Here is a 21537-nt window from a genome sequence, read left to right as displayed (position 1 = left end):
AGTTACCAGACAAATCAATGGACACTGAGGTGTGGGAAAGTTTACTGTCAGATCTGGAATTCAAAGCTGCAGAAGTTTGGGTCCACCACCATTTTTAAATATGAGCTGGTACAATACAGATTATAGGAATTTACCTCCCAAGAGAACCCTAGAAAATCTGATATTTTAATATTATTCTTTATTTGTAAAGTTTATCAAGTACAACTATGTGCTAGTTTTTTAATGTTAAAAATATCCTTTGTTTTTGAAAGAGTAGCTTGCTTACTGTAAGTTTGCCTGCTTTGTCTTGTTTATTAATAAAATAAAGATACATTTAATTTATTGTCCTCTGATTACCTTATCATTCAGCATGGCTTTTTGAAGTTTGTGCTTAAGTTTAGTTCCATGCTTAAGTCTCATTGAAACAAATGAGGCTGAAGCAGGTGCTAAGCTATATTTATGTCTAATTCTTGTAAGGTCCTTTGATAAAACAAATGGGCGATTTCATTAAATTACTGAGCAAAAATTGTTCACTCATTTATAATTTACTTTGTTGTTAAACTTGTTGCTTTTTCTTTTCATCAGTGTCCTTGTATTATAAGGCAGAATATGCAAGTGCCTGTGGTTAGTCCACCCGGTGCAAAATGTGTACACACCTGGTGATAGGCCTGTTTTAAAGATAAATAATAATAAATGTATCCCAGAAGTTTGGTTGGGTAACTTAGTCAGGGTCCAGTTATTATTTATCATTCCAACTAAACCAATAGTTAGTATTGGTCTATTTCTATCACCAGACACTTGGAACAAATAAATAATGTGGAGAGAATAATATAGCAGCATTGCTTAGCATCAATAATGAATTTTCCCCAATTGTAGTAAAAGTTTGGAGGTAACGGGGAGTGTAATATGTGAAATGCTCAGATATTAAAAGGGAGGAAGAAACATTCCTTAGAAAGCAGTAAGGTAAAGAAACAGGTATGGGTGATAGGGAACAGTAAATTAAAGATGAGCTTGCAATGTGATATGCTGGCACAAAAGGGAGGATGGGAGAATTTGGGCTGCTTACTTACAGCATCACATCATAGAAAATTATATATAGTACTAACAAGTCCTCACTTATAGTACAATACTGCTTCTAATTCTGGGCAATTCAATATTGGAAGAAGCTGAAAAAAGGCAACTAAAGTAACTCAGTTATGGAGAGAATGATCTCTCTCTCTCTCTCTCTCTCTCTCTCTCTCTCTCTCTCATATATGATAAATAGAGGATGTTAACATCTATGATCTTTGTAGAGAATGGACAGCAGGGAGGAAGAGGATTGACAAGGTTCATCTGAAGGAGTATATAACTAGGAGTAACAGGATGATATTAAGAAAAGAACAATGAAGAATGAATATCTGATACATTTGTCAGTAGTCATGATGCTTACTAAATGTATTGTATTAATATGAAATAATGGAAGCCCATTGCTTCGGTCATGTAAAATTGGACCAGACAGTTGTGCACTGACAGGTGGATGGGCTAGACATAAATTACACAGGCTGGGCCCAGTCCAGTTTACTGGGGAAAAGTTTGGATTTCCTCAGCTTTCCGTCTCTCTGCTTAGGTTAGTATCCTGCCATTCTCCCCTATACACAAGTCATGGCAATTTTAAAATTCTGAATATAAAAGAATGGTTCATCATTGTTCAGTGCCTTACAATTCTTTGATGGGTTGTAAAGTACAACTCCAAAAAGTATGGATCTGTGGAGGTGGTTACTGAATGAGAAAAATCCAGTTACTGCTATGTAATGCAGGTTTTTAGTCTCTGGAGAGTACAAAGCTGATAGAAAATAGCCTCATTTATCCATGAAGGTCAAACAATTTGAGGTAAGTTCTTGGTAGTAGTAAAGTGGTTACAAGAAATGAGAGAGGCAAAAGCAGCTTTCTAGAATGTATGGCCTGTACAGATCTTATTATAGAATCATAGAATCATAGAATATCAGAGTTGGAAGGGACCTCAAGAGGTCATCTAGTCCAACCCCCTGCTCAAAGCAGGACCAATTCCCAGCTAAATCATCCCAGCCAGGGCTTTATCAAGCCGGGCCTTAAAAACCTCCAAGGAAGGAGACTCCACCACCTCCCTAGGTAACGCATTCCAGTGTTTCACCACCCTCCTAGTGAAATAGTTTTTCCTGATATCCAACCTGGACCTCCCCCACCGCAACTTGAGACCATTGCTCCTTGTTCTGTCATCTGCCACCACTGAGAACAGCCGAGCTCCATCCTCTTTGGAACCCCCCTTCAGGTAGTTGAAGGCTGCTATCAAATCCCCCCTCATTCTTCTCTTCTGGAGACTAAACAATCCCAGTTCTCTCAGCCTCTCCTCATAAGTCATGTGCTCCAGACCCCTAATCATTTTTGTTGCCCTCCGCTGGACTCTTTCCAATTTTTCCACATCCTTCTTGTAGTGTGGGGCCCAAAACTGGACACAGTATTCCAGATGAGGCCTCACCAATGTCGAATAAAGGGGAACGATCACGTTCCTCGATCTGCTGGCAATGCCCCTACTTATACAGCCCAAAATGCCGTTAGCCTTCTTGGCAACAAGAGCACACTGTTGACTCATATCCAGCTTCTCGTCCACTGTGACCCCTAGGTCCTTTTCAGCAGAACTGCTACCTAGCCATTCGGTCCCTAGTCTGTAGCAGTGCATGGGATTCTTCCGTCCTAAGTGCAGGACTCTGCACTTGTCCTTGTTGAACCTCATCAGGTTATTAGGGGGAAATGCCTTTGCATAAAACCAGGTTTTTTTCCCCTTTTGTTAAATCTCTCTTAAATATGTTTGGCTTTATACTGATTTAACACACACAAATTACCACCCAATACTGCAGTCACTTATAACAGTCACTGGAGTCAATGGAAACTGACACCTGTCATATGACAAGGCTTCTAATGTTTTTTTAATCCTGACCCATGTCAGGTGACTGGCAACAGGAAAGAAAATTCAGTCTCTTACTAGTAGTCTTGCACGTCTCACCTTTACAAACCTTATGTACATTGATTGAAATCCTGGCCTCATTGAAGTCAAAGATTTCACCTGTATAGCCTAATCTGAAACGCTCCATTTATTTTAGTCCTTAATCATGTCAGTACTTCAATTGACTTCACTGGGACCTCTCATGAAAGTAAGGGTTGCAGGATTAGACCTTGTATCCTATTTGGTTCAAAAGTGTAATCAGCTACTATAGATGATTTTATTTCCTAAATTATTAGTTCTCCCCAACTATATTGTTACAGAAAGGGGAAAAGTCTCTGTTTATCTGTGTCAGTTTTATTTTTGTATATATAATATTCATTCTAGCTAAGTAGGATTAGTGCATTGGTTAATAGTCACTAGGAAATTGCTCATGTTTAGTAGAACCTATTAACTAAGGAAACATTTCTTTGGGATCATAGTTCTAGTAAACAGCAATATCTGCCTGTAGAATAAAAGAAAAATGATTAACAAAACATGGATACGGGAGTATAACTGGTCCAAAAAATACCTATCAAAGATTGACAGAGTTTTATTTGTTAGGTAAAGCAGCTTTATAGTACTTAGCAGAGACACTGATTCATGGTGAATGGAACAGAGGAATTGTCACTTTGGGAATTACAACAGTATTTGTCTGGTTGTCTGGGATTAAACTAGTATACTATTCCCCCCCCCCTTTACTTCTTGGATTTTTTTATTGTTGTTTTGAAGAACCGTTACTTAACTTTTTTTTAAGCAGTGATCACTTATCAAACTTTACCATATCATACTATCAGAAGAAATGTAATATTTTCATGTTAGTCTATGACCACACTAGAGAGTTTATAAGTGACACAGCTGTACCAATCAGCTGTGCTGCTGGAGGATCTCTCATGTAGCCTCTCTATGCCGACAGGAGAGAGCTCTCCCATTGCATAATTAAACCACCACCAACAAGCAGTGGTAGCTATGTGGCAGAAAAAGCTCTTCCATTAACAGTGCTGTCCACACCGGTGCTTCTGTTGGTGAAACTTATGGTGTGTGTAATATCCACACCCCTGAGCGACATACGTTTTGCCGACTTAAGTGGTAGTGTAGACATAAGAATACCAGAATAAGATCTGTCTATCTATATCTTATTCTGGCATTCATATGTCTACATATCTAAGTATATACATACTTAGAATAAGACATAGTTTCAGCATCTCAGATATAAAGGCATGTGAATTTTTTTGCACTAGATTTTTGTTTGTAATGCTTGCCATGAACTGTGTATTCAGTATGGATGAATTATTTACCAGTTTGTTTATGAATTTCAATTTGCAATAAATTATGTAGAGATGCCATTATGAAGAAATACTTTCCAGAGTATATTTAGCTGCAAAGACCTGTATCTCTTTCTTGATCCACTCTTGGGTCCTCAGACAGGTATCAAACAGGAATACGCATTTGTGAAGGTGAAAAAGTAGTTCCATTCAACTAGTCCTGTTCCTTAGTTTCCTCTGCATGTAGTTTGCTCCTGATAATTATGTTTCAAAGCTAATATCCTTTTAAGATGAGAGAGTGTTTTTGTACTTCTCAGAGTGTTTTATTAGTTTGGCTGGCTGTGGATTCTGTCAGACAACACATCCATCATTCTGAACTATCAAGGTTATATTCACTGCTAGAAGAACTGGGAACTTTTATTTTATTTTATTTTAGATGAAAGCTTAGATCTTATGGTGAATACAACCAAATCTTTGATAAATCCCTAGTTCTGGGATTGATCATGCTGTTCTTGCTTGTCCCAAACCTTCACTGAGTACAAGGATTTCATGATCCTTGTTCTGTGAAATGGCAAACCCAGGGCTGATCTACCACTGTGTTACACCAGTTTAATTTCAATGGAACTCCACTAAAATCAGGCTACCAAAATTCTTGGCAATGATATCTACACAAACATCATTCTAATCCATTATCAAAACATTTACAAGCTTCCAGGGATGATATTTTACTGATTAGGAAATAGAAGGATAGTTTTCCCAGCAGGCCTGCAGTTAGTTCATCCAAATCACTTCTTATTTAATTGGTATGTATTTCCTTCAAACAATTGGAAGCTGAAAAATACTTGATTGGGGTGCTGTAGGAATGAATGGCTGTTCCAAGGCAAAGCCTTTCCAAATATGAATTTAAAAAATCAGTGCATTAGAATTAAAAAAAATATATCCGTTTTCAGTGCATTCACATAGTAAAAATCTGTTACCTTTGAAGAACAAACAATCCAAGAGTTACATTGCCTTATGCAAAATGAAGGTATTTTCTTACATTTCTTTTATGAGTAAAATAATGATTATTTGCAATTAAATTTAAACTTTGTTAGTGTATATTGACAGTAGGAATGAAAAGTCTTTTTGCTACCTAAACTAAGTATATACAAGGTGCTACATTAGATTGATTTGATACAACCAATGTTTTCAACCACTGTTAGTGACTGCTTTTCATCTGCATTTTTAAAAATTTTGTCTGTTTTTTTAGAGATTATTTAATAAGAAGAAAATCAAATGGACAAAAAGCAGTTGTCTTAGACTACAGAGAGAATTGTAACTTATAAAGGTGTGGCATTCGTTTTTCAGTATAGATATATCGGCTCTGATGAGCTTTTCTCTTCCTGTCTGCAGCACATTCTAGAGAGCATGCTTTGCCTACCAAATGCAGAGTAGTGCCCAGGGACGGCTCTATGTATTTTGCTGCCCCAAGCACGACAGTGAGGCAGCCTTTGGCTGGTAACGCGGATTTGGCGGCATGCCTGCAGGAGGTCCGCCGGTCCCGCTCCTTCGGCATACCCGCCGCCGAATTGCTGCTGAAGCCGCGGAACCGGCGGACCTCCTGCAGGCATGCCGCCGAAGGCAGCGTGACTCCCGCCATCACAGAAACCGGCAGGCCGCCCCCTGTGGCTTGCCGCCCCAGGCACACACTTGGTGCACTGGTGCTTGGAGCCGCCCCTGGTAGTGCCTACAGGCCCTAACCAAGATCAGGATTCCATTGTGCTAGACGTGGCACAGACACACATAGACATCAGGCTCCCTGGCTGGACTACATCTCCCACAACACAGTCATGTGATTCCCTGAGACACCACTGAGAGTAGTAAGTTGAGTCCGCGTTGTATTGTTGGAGATGTAGTCCTCCAGGGAACCCAGCCCATTGTAGACAATGGGGGCCCAAATTACAACGCCCAAAAGGCAAGGGCAATATAGTTTACTGTTGACCTGACATGAAAAGAATCATTTTAGGTCAATTCAACAAAATAAAAAAATTCAATTTAAGGAATGTCTGTGTTTCATTTCAATCAAAAATGGCAGAACAGAATGTTTTGACATTTCTGAATAAATTGTTTTTCAGAATTTTGTTTTATGAAAAAAATCAAATTTTCATCCTGTTTCAGGATGAAAGCAATATGGAAATAATGGAATTCCCGTGGCATGGAAATTCTGAATTTTGCTCAGCTCTCATGAAGAGTTCCATTTTGAACCTACAAATCCTGGAGCCGCACTGGTCCTGGGAGTCATGCCACATACCGATCTCATGTTTTAGATTTCTCAGCTTTTGATAAAGAAGTATTAATCTCTCAGTAAGGATGAGGTGGCCCATCTATCAGTCACATTCAACTGATATACACTTGGCAAAGTTCCTAGAATTTTCATAAGATATTCCAGGATGAAATGAAGCCTTCGTATCTTGTTCCACAGGATTAGAGAGATTCATTATTAGTGAATAATGTTAATCATGCTTTGTGCTTTTTATATTTTACCATCTGCCTTTGAAAAACACTAGGGATGTTATTTCCTTGGTGTCATGCCAGTGGGTGAATCCCAAAGATCACATGAACTTTGAAATACTTTTTGCTTGAGCACTAATGGAAGTACACCTCTCAATTTAGTGGTTTACTGATTAATATTTAATTGAAAGTCAAATAAAAAATTTAACAGGCAGATGATTCTATCATATGCAAAGGAACAACATCCCTGGCTAATGTTGGCTGACAAATGACAAAAGTGGCATTTCCAAGAGTAGGAACAAATATTAATACATAGTGATGGTGCTATGATTAAAAAAAAGTGTGTTTTGCTTAACAGTAGTATTCCTGTGAACATCCCACAGAGAAAAATCCTCTGGCAGACACATTTGACATCCAGCCTTAATACCCTTTGCATTACTAATGAAAACAGTAGGTGGATTCATCAAAGGGAATTGATTTCCTTGCAGTTTCATGGACCACTTTTAAGGACTTGGTCAGAAAGAGAGAGAGAGAGAGAGAGAGAAACAAACAAAAAATAGCAATGTGCTCTCTGCTATGTAAATTCTGCAAGTTCTTTACGTTATGGCTGGTGCTGTGATACCCCGTGGTCAAATGCTTTAGACACATACATTCTATAAATAGCATTTCTGTGCCAGTCTGCAAGTAGCAATCTGTCTTTTTAATTATTCTTTTTCATTACTGAACCCAAATTGGTTCATGTCAATGTCTTTGGCTGATATTTCAGCTCAAACACTAACATGCTTTCTGGTGAGATTTCCTGGCTTTCATCCATTCATAGATGAAATCATAAATGGACGGATCCTAAAATGTGCTGATGTCTGCTGTTTCCAAGCAGTGGGAGTTTTGGGGTTCATTATCTTTTGGGATCAGGCATGTTGTGCAGGGATGCACAACTTTTCCTCTCAATTTTACCAACTTTTTTGAATCAAACCCAAACAATGTTTTGAGCTAGTTCCCATTTTATCCAAATCTGGCTACCAGTCCCACAGGAAAAAATCAGTTAGATGCACAGAGAGAGGTATTTTTGAACTTCCTATGTTTTGACATATCTGTAATTAAATTGATACTGCAATCACTGTTTTGCATTCAACCGTAGCAGCTTGTGTGTGAGAGAATGTAGGATACCTCCTGCCTTCTGAAGATGCAGTTTTTACATTTTGAAGGATAAAAGCTCTTTTTTATTCCTTCCAATTTCTCTTTACCTTTGTATTTATTGTGCAACATACACCGCGTTTCCCCATCAAATTTCAAATGCCCTGCAGGGGGTAAAAGAATACATGAAGTGCTGTGTCACAGAATTATCACCACCAGGAATTTCACAATGAGCATGGGGTGGGGAAGAAGAACTCTCATCTAACATTTGACTGATACCTGGATTCTGTGCTGTGGTAATAAAATTCTGATACTCTGATATTCCGTGGAATTCAAAGGAATGACATGTACTTTTTGCTAGAGGTCCATATTGCATGTTTTAGCTGGTATTTTAAGCAGCTTCAAAATAGATAATGTAATTGTGGGCAAATAGGAAATATTAAACACTGAAAACATTATCCCCTTGAAATCAATGGCAACACACTCTTTCAGTGGGCCCAGAAGCGATATTAGCTGTATGTGGGCATGGAATTAAGGTTGTCATGACCATGTCAAGATGGGGGGTTAAAAACATTTGGTTCATTCTTTTTCCCTTTGCATAAACTTTGCTGTAACAATTCATTTCTTGTGACTGGCACGCTGCTTAAAAAAAAAAATCCACTCTGACAGTCAGAGGTCCATCATTCATTAGTCTGATACCATACTCAAACCTTTTCTGTCATGTGAGAAATATTCAGGGGTCTATAGATTAGGCAGTGAACAGGCACTATCCCACTTCAGGCAAAAAAGAAACCTTTAATCTCTGTTAAAACTCTGTGACAAAGTATAATAGCTGGTCTCAACAGCATTTCAACCAAGTTCATTAGACTATGTATAAGGAGAGCAGATTTTAAAGGCTGGCTTAGAAAGTAATCAGTTGGTCTCCCAGATGGTCCAAATGTGACTCTTCAGGAGTATGCATGTTAAAAAGCCTGTATAAGTACAGCCTTTTCTTTATTTGAATGCTTTGTAGCTCTCAGGCCAAAGCTATCAAATGTGTTGGTGAGTCAGCAGTTAGTGCTGAAGGAAAGCAAACTGAAACCTTCCCATTCCTATGAGAGACAGTGCTCATTGTTTAGCCTGAAGCACTCAGGTGCTTTATCTCCTTTCCTGTGTGTGTTTATTTTCCTAGCTGACAAAGCTGCAATGCTTAATTTATTTAAATGTATTCTGGATTGGCAATGAAAATGTTCCTATTCTTTCTCCTCCCTCCCCCATTTTACTTTTCTTGCACTGAAAAATGGTTTATGTAATGGATGAAGGCATAAGTAATAGTATTCAATTAATTTTTATTACTTTGTAGTCCTTCATGGGTTTTTTGTTCTTGTCAGATGAAAGATTGATATAGCAGTATGAACCAGAGCACATACCAGAGGCACATCTAGACTGTTGGACTAATGGCTTACTTATTAATATTCATGAGCCATCTCATTTAGCAGGCGCTCTTGGGACTTGATTAAAGTAAGGAACACTGCTATTGCTGCTGTAGCTGGAAAGAGCCTTATGTATGACACAGCTAGCAGTATCAGTCTTTGGTGTCGGCTGTGACTAACTGCAGCAACGTGCAGACTCTTGTATCTAGTTTTTTTAAATCAAGGACTACATTTGGGAGAATGAAGTTCAAAGGCTCTTTCTGAAGGTTTTAGGTTCGCTCTTCTAACATGTGCTTTGTGTTTTGATCCCAAAGGTCCAGAGGAAGAGATGACCATGTAGATACTACAGCCTGAGTGCAGCATAATGGGAAATGGTGAATGGAATGGAGCTGGTCTGCAGCCTTGAAAGCAGCCATCCTATGGACTATTTCCTGGTCAGGGACACTTCAATCATCAGAGGCATTCTCCACTGACTTCACTGAACACCCACTGGATTCTTCTTAATCCCTTAGGTTGGAATTTGAGTTTCCTCCCTTGCAATTTTGAAGCAATTTTAAAATTCCATCTAGTATACAGAGTGGAGCAATACAATCAGCAACAATGGGTGACATGACAAACAGCGATTTCTATACCAAGAACCAAAGAAACGAGGCCAACCATGCAGGAGAGTTTGGGTGCTCGCTGGAGGAGCTGCGCTCCCTCATGGAACTCAGAGGAACAGAAGCAGTAGTAAAAATTAAGGAGACGTATGGGGACACAGAGGGCCTCTGCAGGCATTTAAAGACATCACCAACAGAAGGTAAATGCATTTCCCTTTCTTCGTTGTGAGTTGGGTTGTGCAAGGTGGTGAGATTCATATAAAGGACCTCCACCAAAAGTAAATGGTGGAGGGGATAATCTTGCTTCCCTTCTGAACTAGGATTCATACAGCGCTTCTGTTATTCCCAACAATGACAATATACCACTACAAAGGAAAAACGCTTCTGAAAGGGGAAATGAAGAAAGACCTAGACAACCTGCTTGTCAAATATGGCTTCTTGTTACAGCTTGTGTGTGCGTGTGTAAAAATAGGGCTGTATATTCAAGTTGTGAATGTGCTAATTACATTTGAAATAGCAGACAAATAATTAAATGAGAAATTCAGCTCCAATTTTATAGCAAAAGGAAATTGCATTCTGAGGATGCTCTAACTTGTGTATGGTTTTTTTGGGAGTAAGAGAAGAATTACTTTGAAGGAATTGTTATGCTATATGGTTATCTAGTGGTATGAAAAGAACTTTTAGGTTATGGATATTAAATTAGTCAATAGAGCAATATACAGTATATATTTTCTTATAACTAACCTTGACTTCTGGTAATACCATAGATAATTTTGCTTAGGTTACTATTTGACTATGAGTATTTGCTTTTTCTATTGGTAATTGCAACAGTGGGCCTTCCTCCATTTAATAAGCTGTGTCATAATCATTCAATAGTCAATTCTCATAAATTGCTCATAGCATTTAACACTAACTGTATTTTCATATCTAAAAGAGACAGGAACACATTAGGTTAATAACACTGTCTTTGAATCTATAATATTCATTGTCTTTGTCTTCTCTTGTAATGCCACCAAGACCCACTCATTCATTTTAACGTTTCCCCCCTTTTTCAGAGAGGTAGAAGTGTTAGTTTAATATTTGATTCTTTTTTTTAAGTAACCTTTTAAAATTAGTCATTTAGACATGAGTAAGGAACTAATTACTGAAATTCCTGAAGTATTAGTTTAGTGATAAGCCTGTCACTTTATTATAATATCATGTAATGTATTTCCTTTACATAAGGAAAAGAGTCCTCAGGAAATAGATATGTGTTTGTCTTAAATAAATTCTTCATAGCCCTACACATACTGCTTTTCAGTTACCTATTATCAGAATTGGTCAAGTGTTGGCACTATGGTAAAGATTTAATCCACTTAATAATGATTTACTAGGCAAAACTACCAAAAAATGAGCAACAAGTTCTAGGAGTACCAGAACCTTCACATATCATGATGTAATGTAGGAGAAACAATGAAACAGGAATATTGTGGAGAAGATTTTGGTGTAGTACAGTATGTGCTAATATACAAATACGGCAATACCTCTGAGATACATAACTCAGTACACCCGTTAAATATTTGTGGAACTTTATGGACCAGATTCGCAGTTTGAGTAAGTCAGCAGAACATCATGGACTTCAAGGGAGCTTTGTCAATTTAACCAGCTGAAAGCCTAGCCTAATGTGTTCGTCGATGGAATTGTTAATTGCTTTTCCTGCACAGTCTGAAACACAAAAGGAACGTTATTCCTTAAACCCAGACAGACTGCATGGATCCAAGTAATATGGTATGCTGACTCCACTACTAATCTGTAGGTGATACTTCATATAAAATAACTTTTCCCAAGCCCTCAATTTTGATCTTTATTTTTAAACTCATGGCTTGGAAGCATGTCTTTTTAGGTGGGAATACTACTGACTGATTGTATACTATATTGAAATATTTATTTAATACATGCAGAGAGGGCTTTGTATACTGGGAATCTATCTAGTTGGAGATAAAAGTCAAACTTCAAAGGGATAGTGATAGGTCAAACTTTAAATATATTTTTAAAAATAGAGCCTCATCCATTCTACTAAAACTTACTTGTATCCCTCTTCACTGTCATTTGCATTCAACACTATTACTATGACATTCTATAGGATCTTCTTTTGCTATGGAATGAAGGAAACAATCAAAATGGAGTTTGTTCATATAGACATGAGTTTCACATGCACCTAGGGTGACCAGAGAGCAAGTGTGAAAAATGGGGAGGGGGGGGGTAATAGGCACCTATGTAAGAAAAAGCCCCAAATATCGGGACTGACCCTATAAAATCTGGTCACCCTACATGCACCCAGAATAGTAATAGGATTGAGAGCCCAGAAAATTGCCAAGATGGTTGTGTACATTTTCAAAGGGTAAAATCACCCCATCCCATGGAGTTTTCTTTCTTGCAATGAGTAACAAGTTATGCCACGGATCCCTTGAGGGCCATCTGTACGGAAGCATGTGGCTCTGCAGCCAAAAGATTCAGCCAGCCTATCTTCAGTGACACCATGCTGCGTGAGCTTCCTCTACTAGCAGCCCCTCCCCCCACCCCAGAATCCCCAAAGGACATTTTTACATTGCCTAAAGCTGCAGATTCCCTGCAGGGCTTGTGAGGGAGGGACACAGTATGAATGACCCCAGGCCACTTCCTCTCCATTAAAAGATCCATGAATTTTGGTTGGTGAGAATCCTATGCATGGCTACATGCGAGCTCTGGTGGTTACTCTCCATGCACAGATCTATGGAGCAAGTACCACCTCAATATTACAACCCTGAATTTATTTTCATGGAGTATTGAGTAAGTGTAAGAGCTGACAGAAAATTTTCACCTGAAAGCTGACACTTGACATTTCACCATATTGAAATTTATCTGACCTGAGTCCATTTGCCTGCATGATATCATATTAGGAGGGTTATAAGGTGTAATTAGTGAAGAATTTTGTCTGCCACACTTTTCCCATATTGATATTTGATTTAGTGCCTACACACTGCTAGGAAGAGCCACTTAAACTCAAAGTGGCTGTTTGAGGTCTGGTTTAAAGCCTTCGAAACGATGGCATCTAAGTTAGACAATGCAAATATAACTCAACCCTTGTTGATACTGTTGTACATACCCTTTCTTGTGCTTTTTGAATTATGGTTATTAAATATCTAACCTCATCTATTAATGCTAAAATAGAGTTTGACAGAGCATACTGATTAATATAGTAAGATTTGCCAAGTGAACATATAATATAGTTTGTCAGTAACATGTCTTCTTTAGACTCTTCTTTGCATTTTCATTGATCTTGTGTTTCTTAACTGTAGATGTGTTTGGTCCTTGTTCTCATTATTCTTAAGGAATTTATTGAAATAAAGTATGGTTTTGTTGTATTGGAAAGCTACTATTTAGGCTTTTTTCAAAAACCCTATGAAAACACTTTCTGTGGGGAAAATATAAATATGTCCCTGCTTGAGATCAAATTAATTTTCATTAGAATATTTTAAATAGATTTTCATAAATGGTGTTTCAAAAATCAAGGGACACCCAGCTATCTGTCGGTGTACAAGACACCATTTGAACCAGGTGAACAGCTCTGTGTTGATAGTTGTATAACTTTCCATGGAATTTGAGTCTGTGAGGCCGCCTCAAGCGTAATGATACCTTATGCAGGAGGAAAGACTGCTGTTACCATGTGCTGAGTTAGCTGGAAGAATATCAAATGTATTCCTTCCAGAAATTAATATGTAAATATATTTAATCTATCATTTTAGGTAGGGTGCGTTAATATAAGTTATGCAAGACATTTTTTCTTCAGAGAACAGCAAAACTATCCATTCCTTTTAAATAGTAATTACTATATTAATTATTTAAGTGAGAAATCATGTGAGACAGTTTTTCAGAGGTAAGATCCTGAAATGTAAAAGCAAATGTGTCTTTAATACTGATGCGTGTGTTACCTTGTTCACTTCTACATCCATCTAGAGAAGCAGCTGTTGCCTTGGTAATATCTGTGCTGTCATGTCTGAAGCAGCACCTCCAAAAGATGTTACATTTTAGTGATGGTGTTACAGCACCAGAGAATAAGCTTGTTGGCTGCTGTAAAGTAATTATCTGATGTATCAGTCTTTTAGAAATGGGGCTGGTGCAAACTGAACCCATTTAAGACCCAAACTTTAAAGACTGAGTCAATGGCATCTGGATTTTAATCCCCTCTGGATTTAATAATCAAAACTAAAATCACCCCATTTTCTAGCAGCATCTCTTCTGTAAAAAGACTATGATAAGCAGAAAGAATCAATGTGCATTTTAACCATATATTCATTTTCAGAAGCCAGCTTTCGTGTTATGGTAACTATCCTCTTGCTAAGGTAAAATGTAATGTTTATCTTGCACCTCCCTCCCCACTGTTTTTGTTTTCAAATGGGTAGTTGTTATACAGCAGATATAAATTGACAGTGGCTGCTGAACAAGTGTGGGTTCATTTCATTTTTAGTTATGACAATCCAATAAAGCCTTACATAATTTTATTAAAATATTCAAACAGAATCACTAAGGAGCAAAAACCAACAGCGTAACAAAATGGACCAATTATTTGGTGCCACAAAACAGAAGAGAGAAACAAACAAAGCTAGCAAAGCCGGAACAGAGACTTACGGTATATAACCAGTGGAGACACTCCAGCCTGTTTCTGTTAAACTATGGTCACATGAGTTTTCCATCAGTTCTAAATCCTTTCAAAGGTACTGTGAATAATTAGATGTTAGAACAGTAACGTAAGTTAAAGTATTTAAATAAAAATTATTTTAATACAGAAGTTTACTATTGAACCAGACTGACTTACAAAAGTTTAAAAACTTCAAACTAAGAAATAAGTGGAAGCTAGACATTTGTACAGCAATTGAAAATGCCACAGAGTGGGAAGGAATGCTCCTAGGAATGCATTGATGCAAAATTTAGAAAAATATAAGGCAACAGTGGAAGAGAAGGAGATAACTGTAACAAGTTTGCATAAAAAACCAGAAGATACATTATACAACAGAAAGAGTCAAGAAAACAATGAAGTATTTGAATGAGCACTATATGTACCGTTCTGGTTTTTAGTGTCAGGGAAACAAATGTTGTCTGCTAAAAAATTTTTGTGGTGAAATCTGACACACCATAAACGGTGAGAAAACCAGAGCAAATGGAAGATTATGAAAGGGAAGAAATTAGTAATTCATAGGCTGAGTTTTAATTGTGCCTGTTTTTTGTTTGAATTGGCTGAAAGTTTAACAGTTTCTATGCAAGATTGTAGGTTTTTTAACATCAAGATTAATGTAAAAGTCTACTGGATATTTAAACTTTTGAGGACCATTTTACACAGCTGTTCTAGATTAATTTTAAGTACTAGGTGACTTTCTGCAAATTGTGATATTTTAATTAAAATACTTGCTCCAGAACCCAAGAGCAGCATCGCAAACACAGTGAAAGATATGCCCAAGCATGTTTTCCTTACAGATTGCTGTACTAATTAACTCATTCCTTTCTTTTGTTTTTTCAGTAAAACATTTTTATTTCATGCCTATTTGCCAACACACATGCAGCATTCAGACTTGATGTTCATATCCAACCCCTGATTTGTGTATGTACATACATGTATCTAAAAGAAAAGCAGGGTTTTAAACAATGAAAGCTATTTTCTTTTGCTGCCAAAGCCCTTCCCGGCTAGGTAGGTAAAGTCTGATTCTGCATGTGTCCTAGCCTTTTGACATATTAAACTTTTATTTTCTCAGACAAGTAGAGAAAGAGACTAACTTTTAAATATGTTTAACTTTGTTCACATTATCATACGCAGTATGTAGGAACTTTTTGTGCCTAAATAGAGAACATATTGCCTTCATATTTTTCTGTGACCACTTTAATAGATAAACTGATTGCCCTGCCCTGCACCTCCAATTATAATAAACCATCTTCTAACAGTCTCTTTAGGCCCCTACTCCTAGCCCACCTAAGAAAGAAGTTGCACTTTGTATCCTGTCCAGAAGATTTTAAAAGTCTGAGCTCTAGTGTAGCAAGTGGGGGAAAGCACGTTCCCAAGTCAACTGGACCTCATGGAGGATGTCCTGCCAGCAGTGCTTCTAAACAGAGGGAACTCCAATTTGAGCATTTCTGCTCATCAGAACTGAAGTATCCCATGCCCATTTATGGCTCCTGCTTTTCCTTGTTCAGATGCTGCACAGAACCCAAGGGTAGGATTCACTGGGGCGCATAGTCATTTAACTATCGCTGGAGATGACTAACTGCAACATTTAGACCCCACTTGCATTCACAGAACACCTGCTCATCTGCCACCTAACGTTGTAAGCGCCTAAAGTTCCTGGATTCCTAAGTTTCCTCTGTTAAAGTCCCCTAGGTGCCTAACTTTTGGCAGCTGGGCATGCGCACTGAGTCCTGACACTGCCCAACAGTTTGGCACCTAAGTCGCTCCTAAGCCCCAGTGAGATTCACAAACTAGGAGTCGTCCCCCGCCCATGCTGCTTTCGGGGCCCAATTTGGTAGGTGTGCTCAGAGCACATCTAAACCAACACAACACCCTGCTTATAATCTTTAGCTTAGTGGTTAGAGCATTCATCCAGTATGTGGGAGACCAGGGTTCAGTTCCTCCCTCTGCCTGCTTTGTGGTGCAGGGAGTTGAAATTGAGTATCGTATCTCCCCAGACAGTGCCCAAACCACAGGGCAATAGGATTTTTGGGGCGAGGAAGGAGTGTCACTCAATCTCTCCTGTTGAAACTGTTCCACTGTGTAAAATAGTTAAATATTCATTGGGCCAGACAGAGGATTAGAATGACTTTATAGACCTCTCACCTAGGAGGTGGGAGACTGAGGTTCCAGTCTTCCTGTTCCAATGAATGTTTAATTATCTATACACAGTGGAACAGCTGAGTGTTGGGTGCTGAAGCCCCCTTTGTGAATACTACCCCAAGTCTATTGGAATTGTCTGGGCATTTAACACACAGTTATCCATAACTAAATTAAGTTCCTTTGAAAATCCCTAACATCCTTCAGTGTGAAAATGGAGCTGAATTCATTGGGAACATAGGGGCCAATGCTCTCCTATGTAGATTACTGCTGCCTACAGGTTATTTGTGTCAGAGGGTGAAAAGTTTGACCCCAAAACCCACAGTAGGTGCTGGAAGCAAGAACCATCTGCTTGGGTGCCCTGTTTTTTTTTTTTTTCTGCAACCGGACTTTTCACAGCCACCTTTTGAACTCCTGGCAATATAGGCCTGATCTCTGCTGACATGGACTCTCCTGCTGGGTTCTACCTTGCAAAAGTTGAACCCCTGTAAGATAATATTGACCCAGGCAGCATTAATTTGTGCTAGGTATCCCTATGGGATTGTGGGTGGAAATGATGCAGTGTATAGCATCCATTTTTCCAGCCCTGCTACCTCCAGAAGGAGGCAAGAGAAAAGGGTAGAGGAGTATACAGTGGAGTTGCCACTTATCCTGCTGTACCTTTCTAGCCTAGATCATTGGATTGTACCCCCCTTCCATTCATCACACTGGAAAGGAGAAATCAGACTATTACTGTTCATCTGGCTCTTCCCACATGCATTCTATGGAGAAACTTTGTATCTGACCCAAGGCAATATTGGGAAAGAAGTGTCAGAGTAGATTTTTCATGACATCTGATAACAGTTAAAGAAATGCTCAGGAAGAAGACTATGCATAGGTAACTTACATAGTGCATGCTGTTTAGAATACACAGATGGTAGCCCTGGGATAGGAGTATACAGCTCAGAGTTGGTAATAATACATGTATTTGATGCTGCTCAGAATCCCAGTCAGTCCATTTCTTTAATCTGTGGGGCAAATTATACCCCAATATACATGCTTTCAACTTCCATTGACCATTAGCGCTTGCTTAAATTTATGAATGGGGCTAAGTGGGTGGAACCTATGACATTTCGCTCAAGGACACTCCCTGCTTAGGGTTTGGCACCGTTAGTAACATCTGTAGGAGCTTTACAGTAACTGTGACTGTTTCACTGGAGATGTAAAACCTGAGTTTAAAGACTCAGCACATCTCGAGTGTATTTTGTGCAAATTAAAACATCTCAAGCTGTGCTATACTTGCCACTTGCCCCAGTGACCCTTTTCCCAGGCAGTGTTAACACCTCTAGTGGGACAGAACATTTTAAAATTGCAGTATGAGAAATATTACACCTAACACACACAAATAACAGCAGAAGAAAATTAACTTCTATAAAGCCCATGTAAACCATTTCAATATTGTTTCCAGAAACTAAATCCATCTCTTAGCTCAGCATCAGCAGTAACCTGATACAAAAAAATTGGCTTTTCCAGGAGTTCAAAGAATACAAGTACATCTTCACACAGAAATAGGGAACACAGCAGGAAACCAACAGGACATAGTTACGATTCATTGTTTACACTTGTCTCTACTTCCTAAATAGCCCAGTCTTAACTGATAATGATGTGTTGTCTAGGATGAGTCTCATGGGGTTGCTTTTATGTGTAAAGTCTCAGGCCAGTCTGTCAGCACATAGTATCTTATTTCAGTCTCACATATTCTTGGGAGGCTAATGACTGGCAATTTTCTTGATCTAAACTAGGGAGATTGCATCATATTGCAAAGGAGCTGATATATTGTGTGTATCCCACTGTTCTTAGCAAGCACCAGAACAGAGCCCTCCCAATTGGACATAAAAAAATTCTGAGAAACCCTCATGCCTGCTATTTTCTCACCCACTGTTTAATCCCTTCTGGATTTCAGCATGGCATTTTCTCTGGTCAGACCTTTGGCTTTGGTATCTGAGAAGTTCAAAATTAGAGGCCACTCCACTGGTCACCATTAGTTGTGAGCCCAGTCACTCAAATGTATATTCTGTCCCAGAGCCCACTGCCTCATGGGACAGCAAATTTGATTAATAACTGAAACCACTATCTCTCAACCTCATAGCCTGTTGAAGCTCTTGTATGCGTTGATGTTTGAAGGATGGATAGCTGCTGATGCATTTTGCATAACTAGTAGGGATTTGAACAAGAAAGTGTATTTCAACATTGAATTTCTATCCTTTGGCATTATTTAAAAGCAGGGTCACAAATATTCAACTTCAGCAGGCTGAATTAGTATTTGAAAATTCCCATAAAGTGGAATTTAATTACAGATTGAACTGAAATCTATAGACTCATTGTAAATACCTCACGATGCCAATCAACTGGAGGCCTATGCTAGCAATCTAGTTCCTAATTTGGAGTTAAGAAGTGAGAGGGTATTTTTGGCTTCTATCTCTAGCTCATGTACAAGCTTGTTTTCTCTCCCAGTTCCTCCAAAAAAAGGCATCACAGTGATACATTTAAAATATGTATAAAGTTGGCGAGATTAGCATTTGTAAAATGGTATTTGACATCCAGTGTTCTTTTGTTGATGTGATAAGTGGATTTCTCTTTGAGTCATGCAGCATGAATACATTTATGACCCACATAAATTAGCTATTGTCCCCCGTATAAATGATTTTTTTACATACGTATTAGAGCACTGGATATGATAGGAACTGAGTTATCATGCATCCAAAGCGGCAAAATTTCTACCAGTGAGGAATTAGTACCTGTCCACCACACATTTCAAATTGTGACCACATTATTATGATTAATCATGTTTATTATTGTAGTTCCTAAGGGCCAGCCAGCAGAGGGGCTCAATTGTGGTAGGTACTGTACAGAGAGCAATAGACAGTGCCTACCCTGAAGAGCTACAGTCTAAACAGGCAAGACAGACACAAGGTCAGGGAAGGAGGTGGACATACAAGCAGACTGAAAAATGTGGTGGTGACAAATGCTGTTAGTTCTATTATTTTTGGTGGTGTGTGGAGAGGGGCCTGGGTGTAGTTGGGAGGAGATCAGCTAAATGGAAAGAAACGGGAAGGCAAGAGGTAAAGGGGATGGGGCAGGGGAGGAGTGGGTACAAGGGGCAAGTTTGGAATGAAGCTGAGATGAAGAGATGTTGAGGGTGGGGGGAGGGTTGGAGCAAACACCCAGTTAGCACAGGGCAGAGTAAGTCCTGTCAAAACTGGATAGTTCTCTCCATGTCCGGAGGTCCTTGCTTTGGCCGCTTCTGCTCCTACTGGATACAAAGTTGCTGGTTTCTCGCTGTTGGTTATCCTCCAACGCCACATGGTGGAGGGGGAAGGGAAGGCGCCACTCAGGTTTAGTTTGCTCAGAATAGGGGGGTTTCTTCCCTGCACAGCTTTGGGTACAGGGGGTGAATCCAGGCCATGCACTCTTGTCTAGATGAGAGATTAGCGCCTGGAATTATGTAGGTTTATAGGGTAGGATTTATCCAACGGTCTTACACTGACCCTCTTACGTCATTGGTCTACAATACCGATCATATATTGACAAGATGAGATCTGCATTTCTAATGATTTGGCGGGGTATGTGAATGCATTCTTGTCAGTTGTAGGTATTTTCTTTATCTTGATATACTTGTATTATTTAGCTAGCAGAAAGAACACGTTCTTTCAGGCTACCCAAACATGCGCATCTCAGCTGAATGGCTTTTTTTTTTTTCAAAGTGATAAGATTTGATTGCTCATTTTGTGTCTGTTTTCGGCATGTCATGCCATTTGCTGACTGACTTTGGCTTTGCTTGCTTTGCTATAGGAAACTAAACAAATAGTGCAAGGTGCACTTTCTCCATGGGGCTTTTAAAGTAAATATAAGCCAGCTCACCTGCTAGCTTGACATTTGAAATTATCTACTAAAAGGTTCTGTTTAGAATTGGGTATTACTTTAAATGAAATTTGGGTAAAGGAGAAAACTAGCAAGTGTCTCCTTGCTTGTTACATGAGACAATGTCAGAAGTTCTTTGAGGCTAGTGTTAATTTATTCATGTAATTATTCAGGCTGATTTTTCCCACTCACTGATTGTCTTACCTGCTCCTGATCTGTCTTATGCATGGGCAGTGTGCTCTGAATTGAAGATATTATTAAGGAAACTGAGTCACGGTTCCTTTTAGAGCAAATTATCTATGTTAGCTACTGCTTCTGTGTTTAAAAAATAAGGTAATTTCAAGCAACTTTAATAGGACATGTATGGTAGGTAGAATGAATGTGAGACAATATTTCAAAAATGTTTCTAAAGATTGTATTTGTTGCATTAATTGTTGAGCTTTGGCAGTGAGCTCAGCACTGTAATACATGCCATAGTTCATCACTGCCCTGTTTTTTCATAGAAAGAATGCTGGTAGTATCTGATGACTTTCTCTTGTTTTATGTCTGTCTACTTTGATGAATCCATGTACGTTAAATATATGCAGACAACGCTGACCCTAGACACATCAAATTCTCTGCTACTTTTCATCTTGTGTAGACATGTAGATTTGTGCAAAATGATTATTAGGTAGATGTAGAATTTTACACCCATTTTGCACAGGTCTAAATGACTACACAATCTGTAAATCAGTGATAATCAGGCCCAGCAAACTATGGTGGTGGTCTCCTTATAGTTTTTAGCGTAGTGGTTCGGACACTGGGATGTGGGAGACCCAGGTTAAATTCCCCCATCTGATGTGGAGCATGGATTTGAACTTGGTCTCGCATATTGCAGGAGAGCACTCTAGTGACCAGGCTATGGGATATTCTCTCTCAATCTGGCCTGTGG

General features: G+C 38.8%; 1 protein-coding gene across 31 annotated transcripts in view; it reads left to right on the top strand.

The window, feature by feature from the left end:
• The window catches only part of ATP2B2 (ATPase plasma membrane Ca2+ transporting 2), a 754329-nt gene that overhangs the window by 423982 nt on the left and 308810 nt on the right, over positions 1-21537 (top strand). For all 31 annotated transcript variants that reach the window (XM_065551218.1, XM_065551250.1, XM_065551243.1 and 28 more), the window contains one exon: positions 9590-10074. In XM_065551218.1, the coding sequence (XP_065407290.1) occupies positions 9876-10074 (199 nt within the window). In that variant the 5' untranslated portion in view covers positions 9590-9875. The remainder of the gene's footprint in view (positions 1-9589; positions 10075-21537) is intronic.

The sequence above is a fragment of the Chrysemys picta genome, chromosome 7 (genome assembly GCF_011386835.1).
Source record: "Chrysemys picta bellii isolate R12L10 chromosome 7, ASM1138683v2, whole genome shotgun sequence".
Classification (NCBI taxonomy): Eukaryota; Metazoa; Chordata; order Testudines; family Emydidae; genus Chrysemys; species Chrysemys picta.
This window is presented reverse-complemented; position numbering and strand designations above follow the sequence as displayed.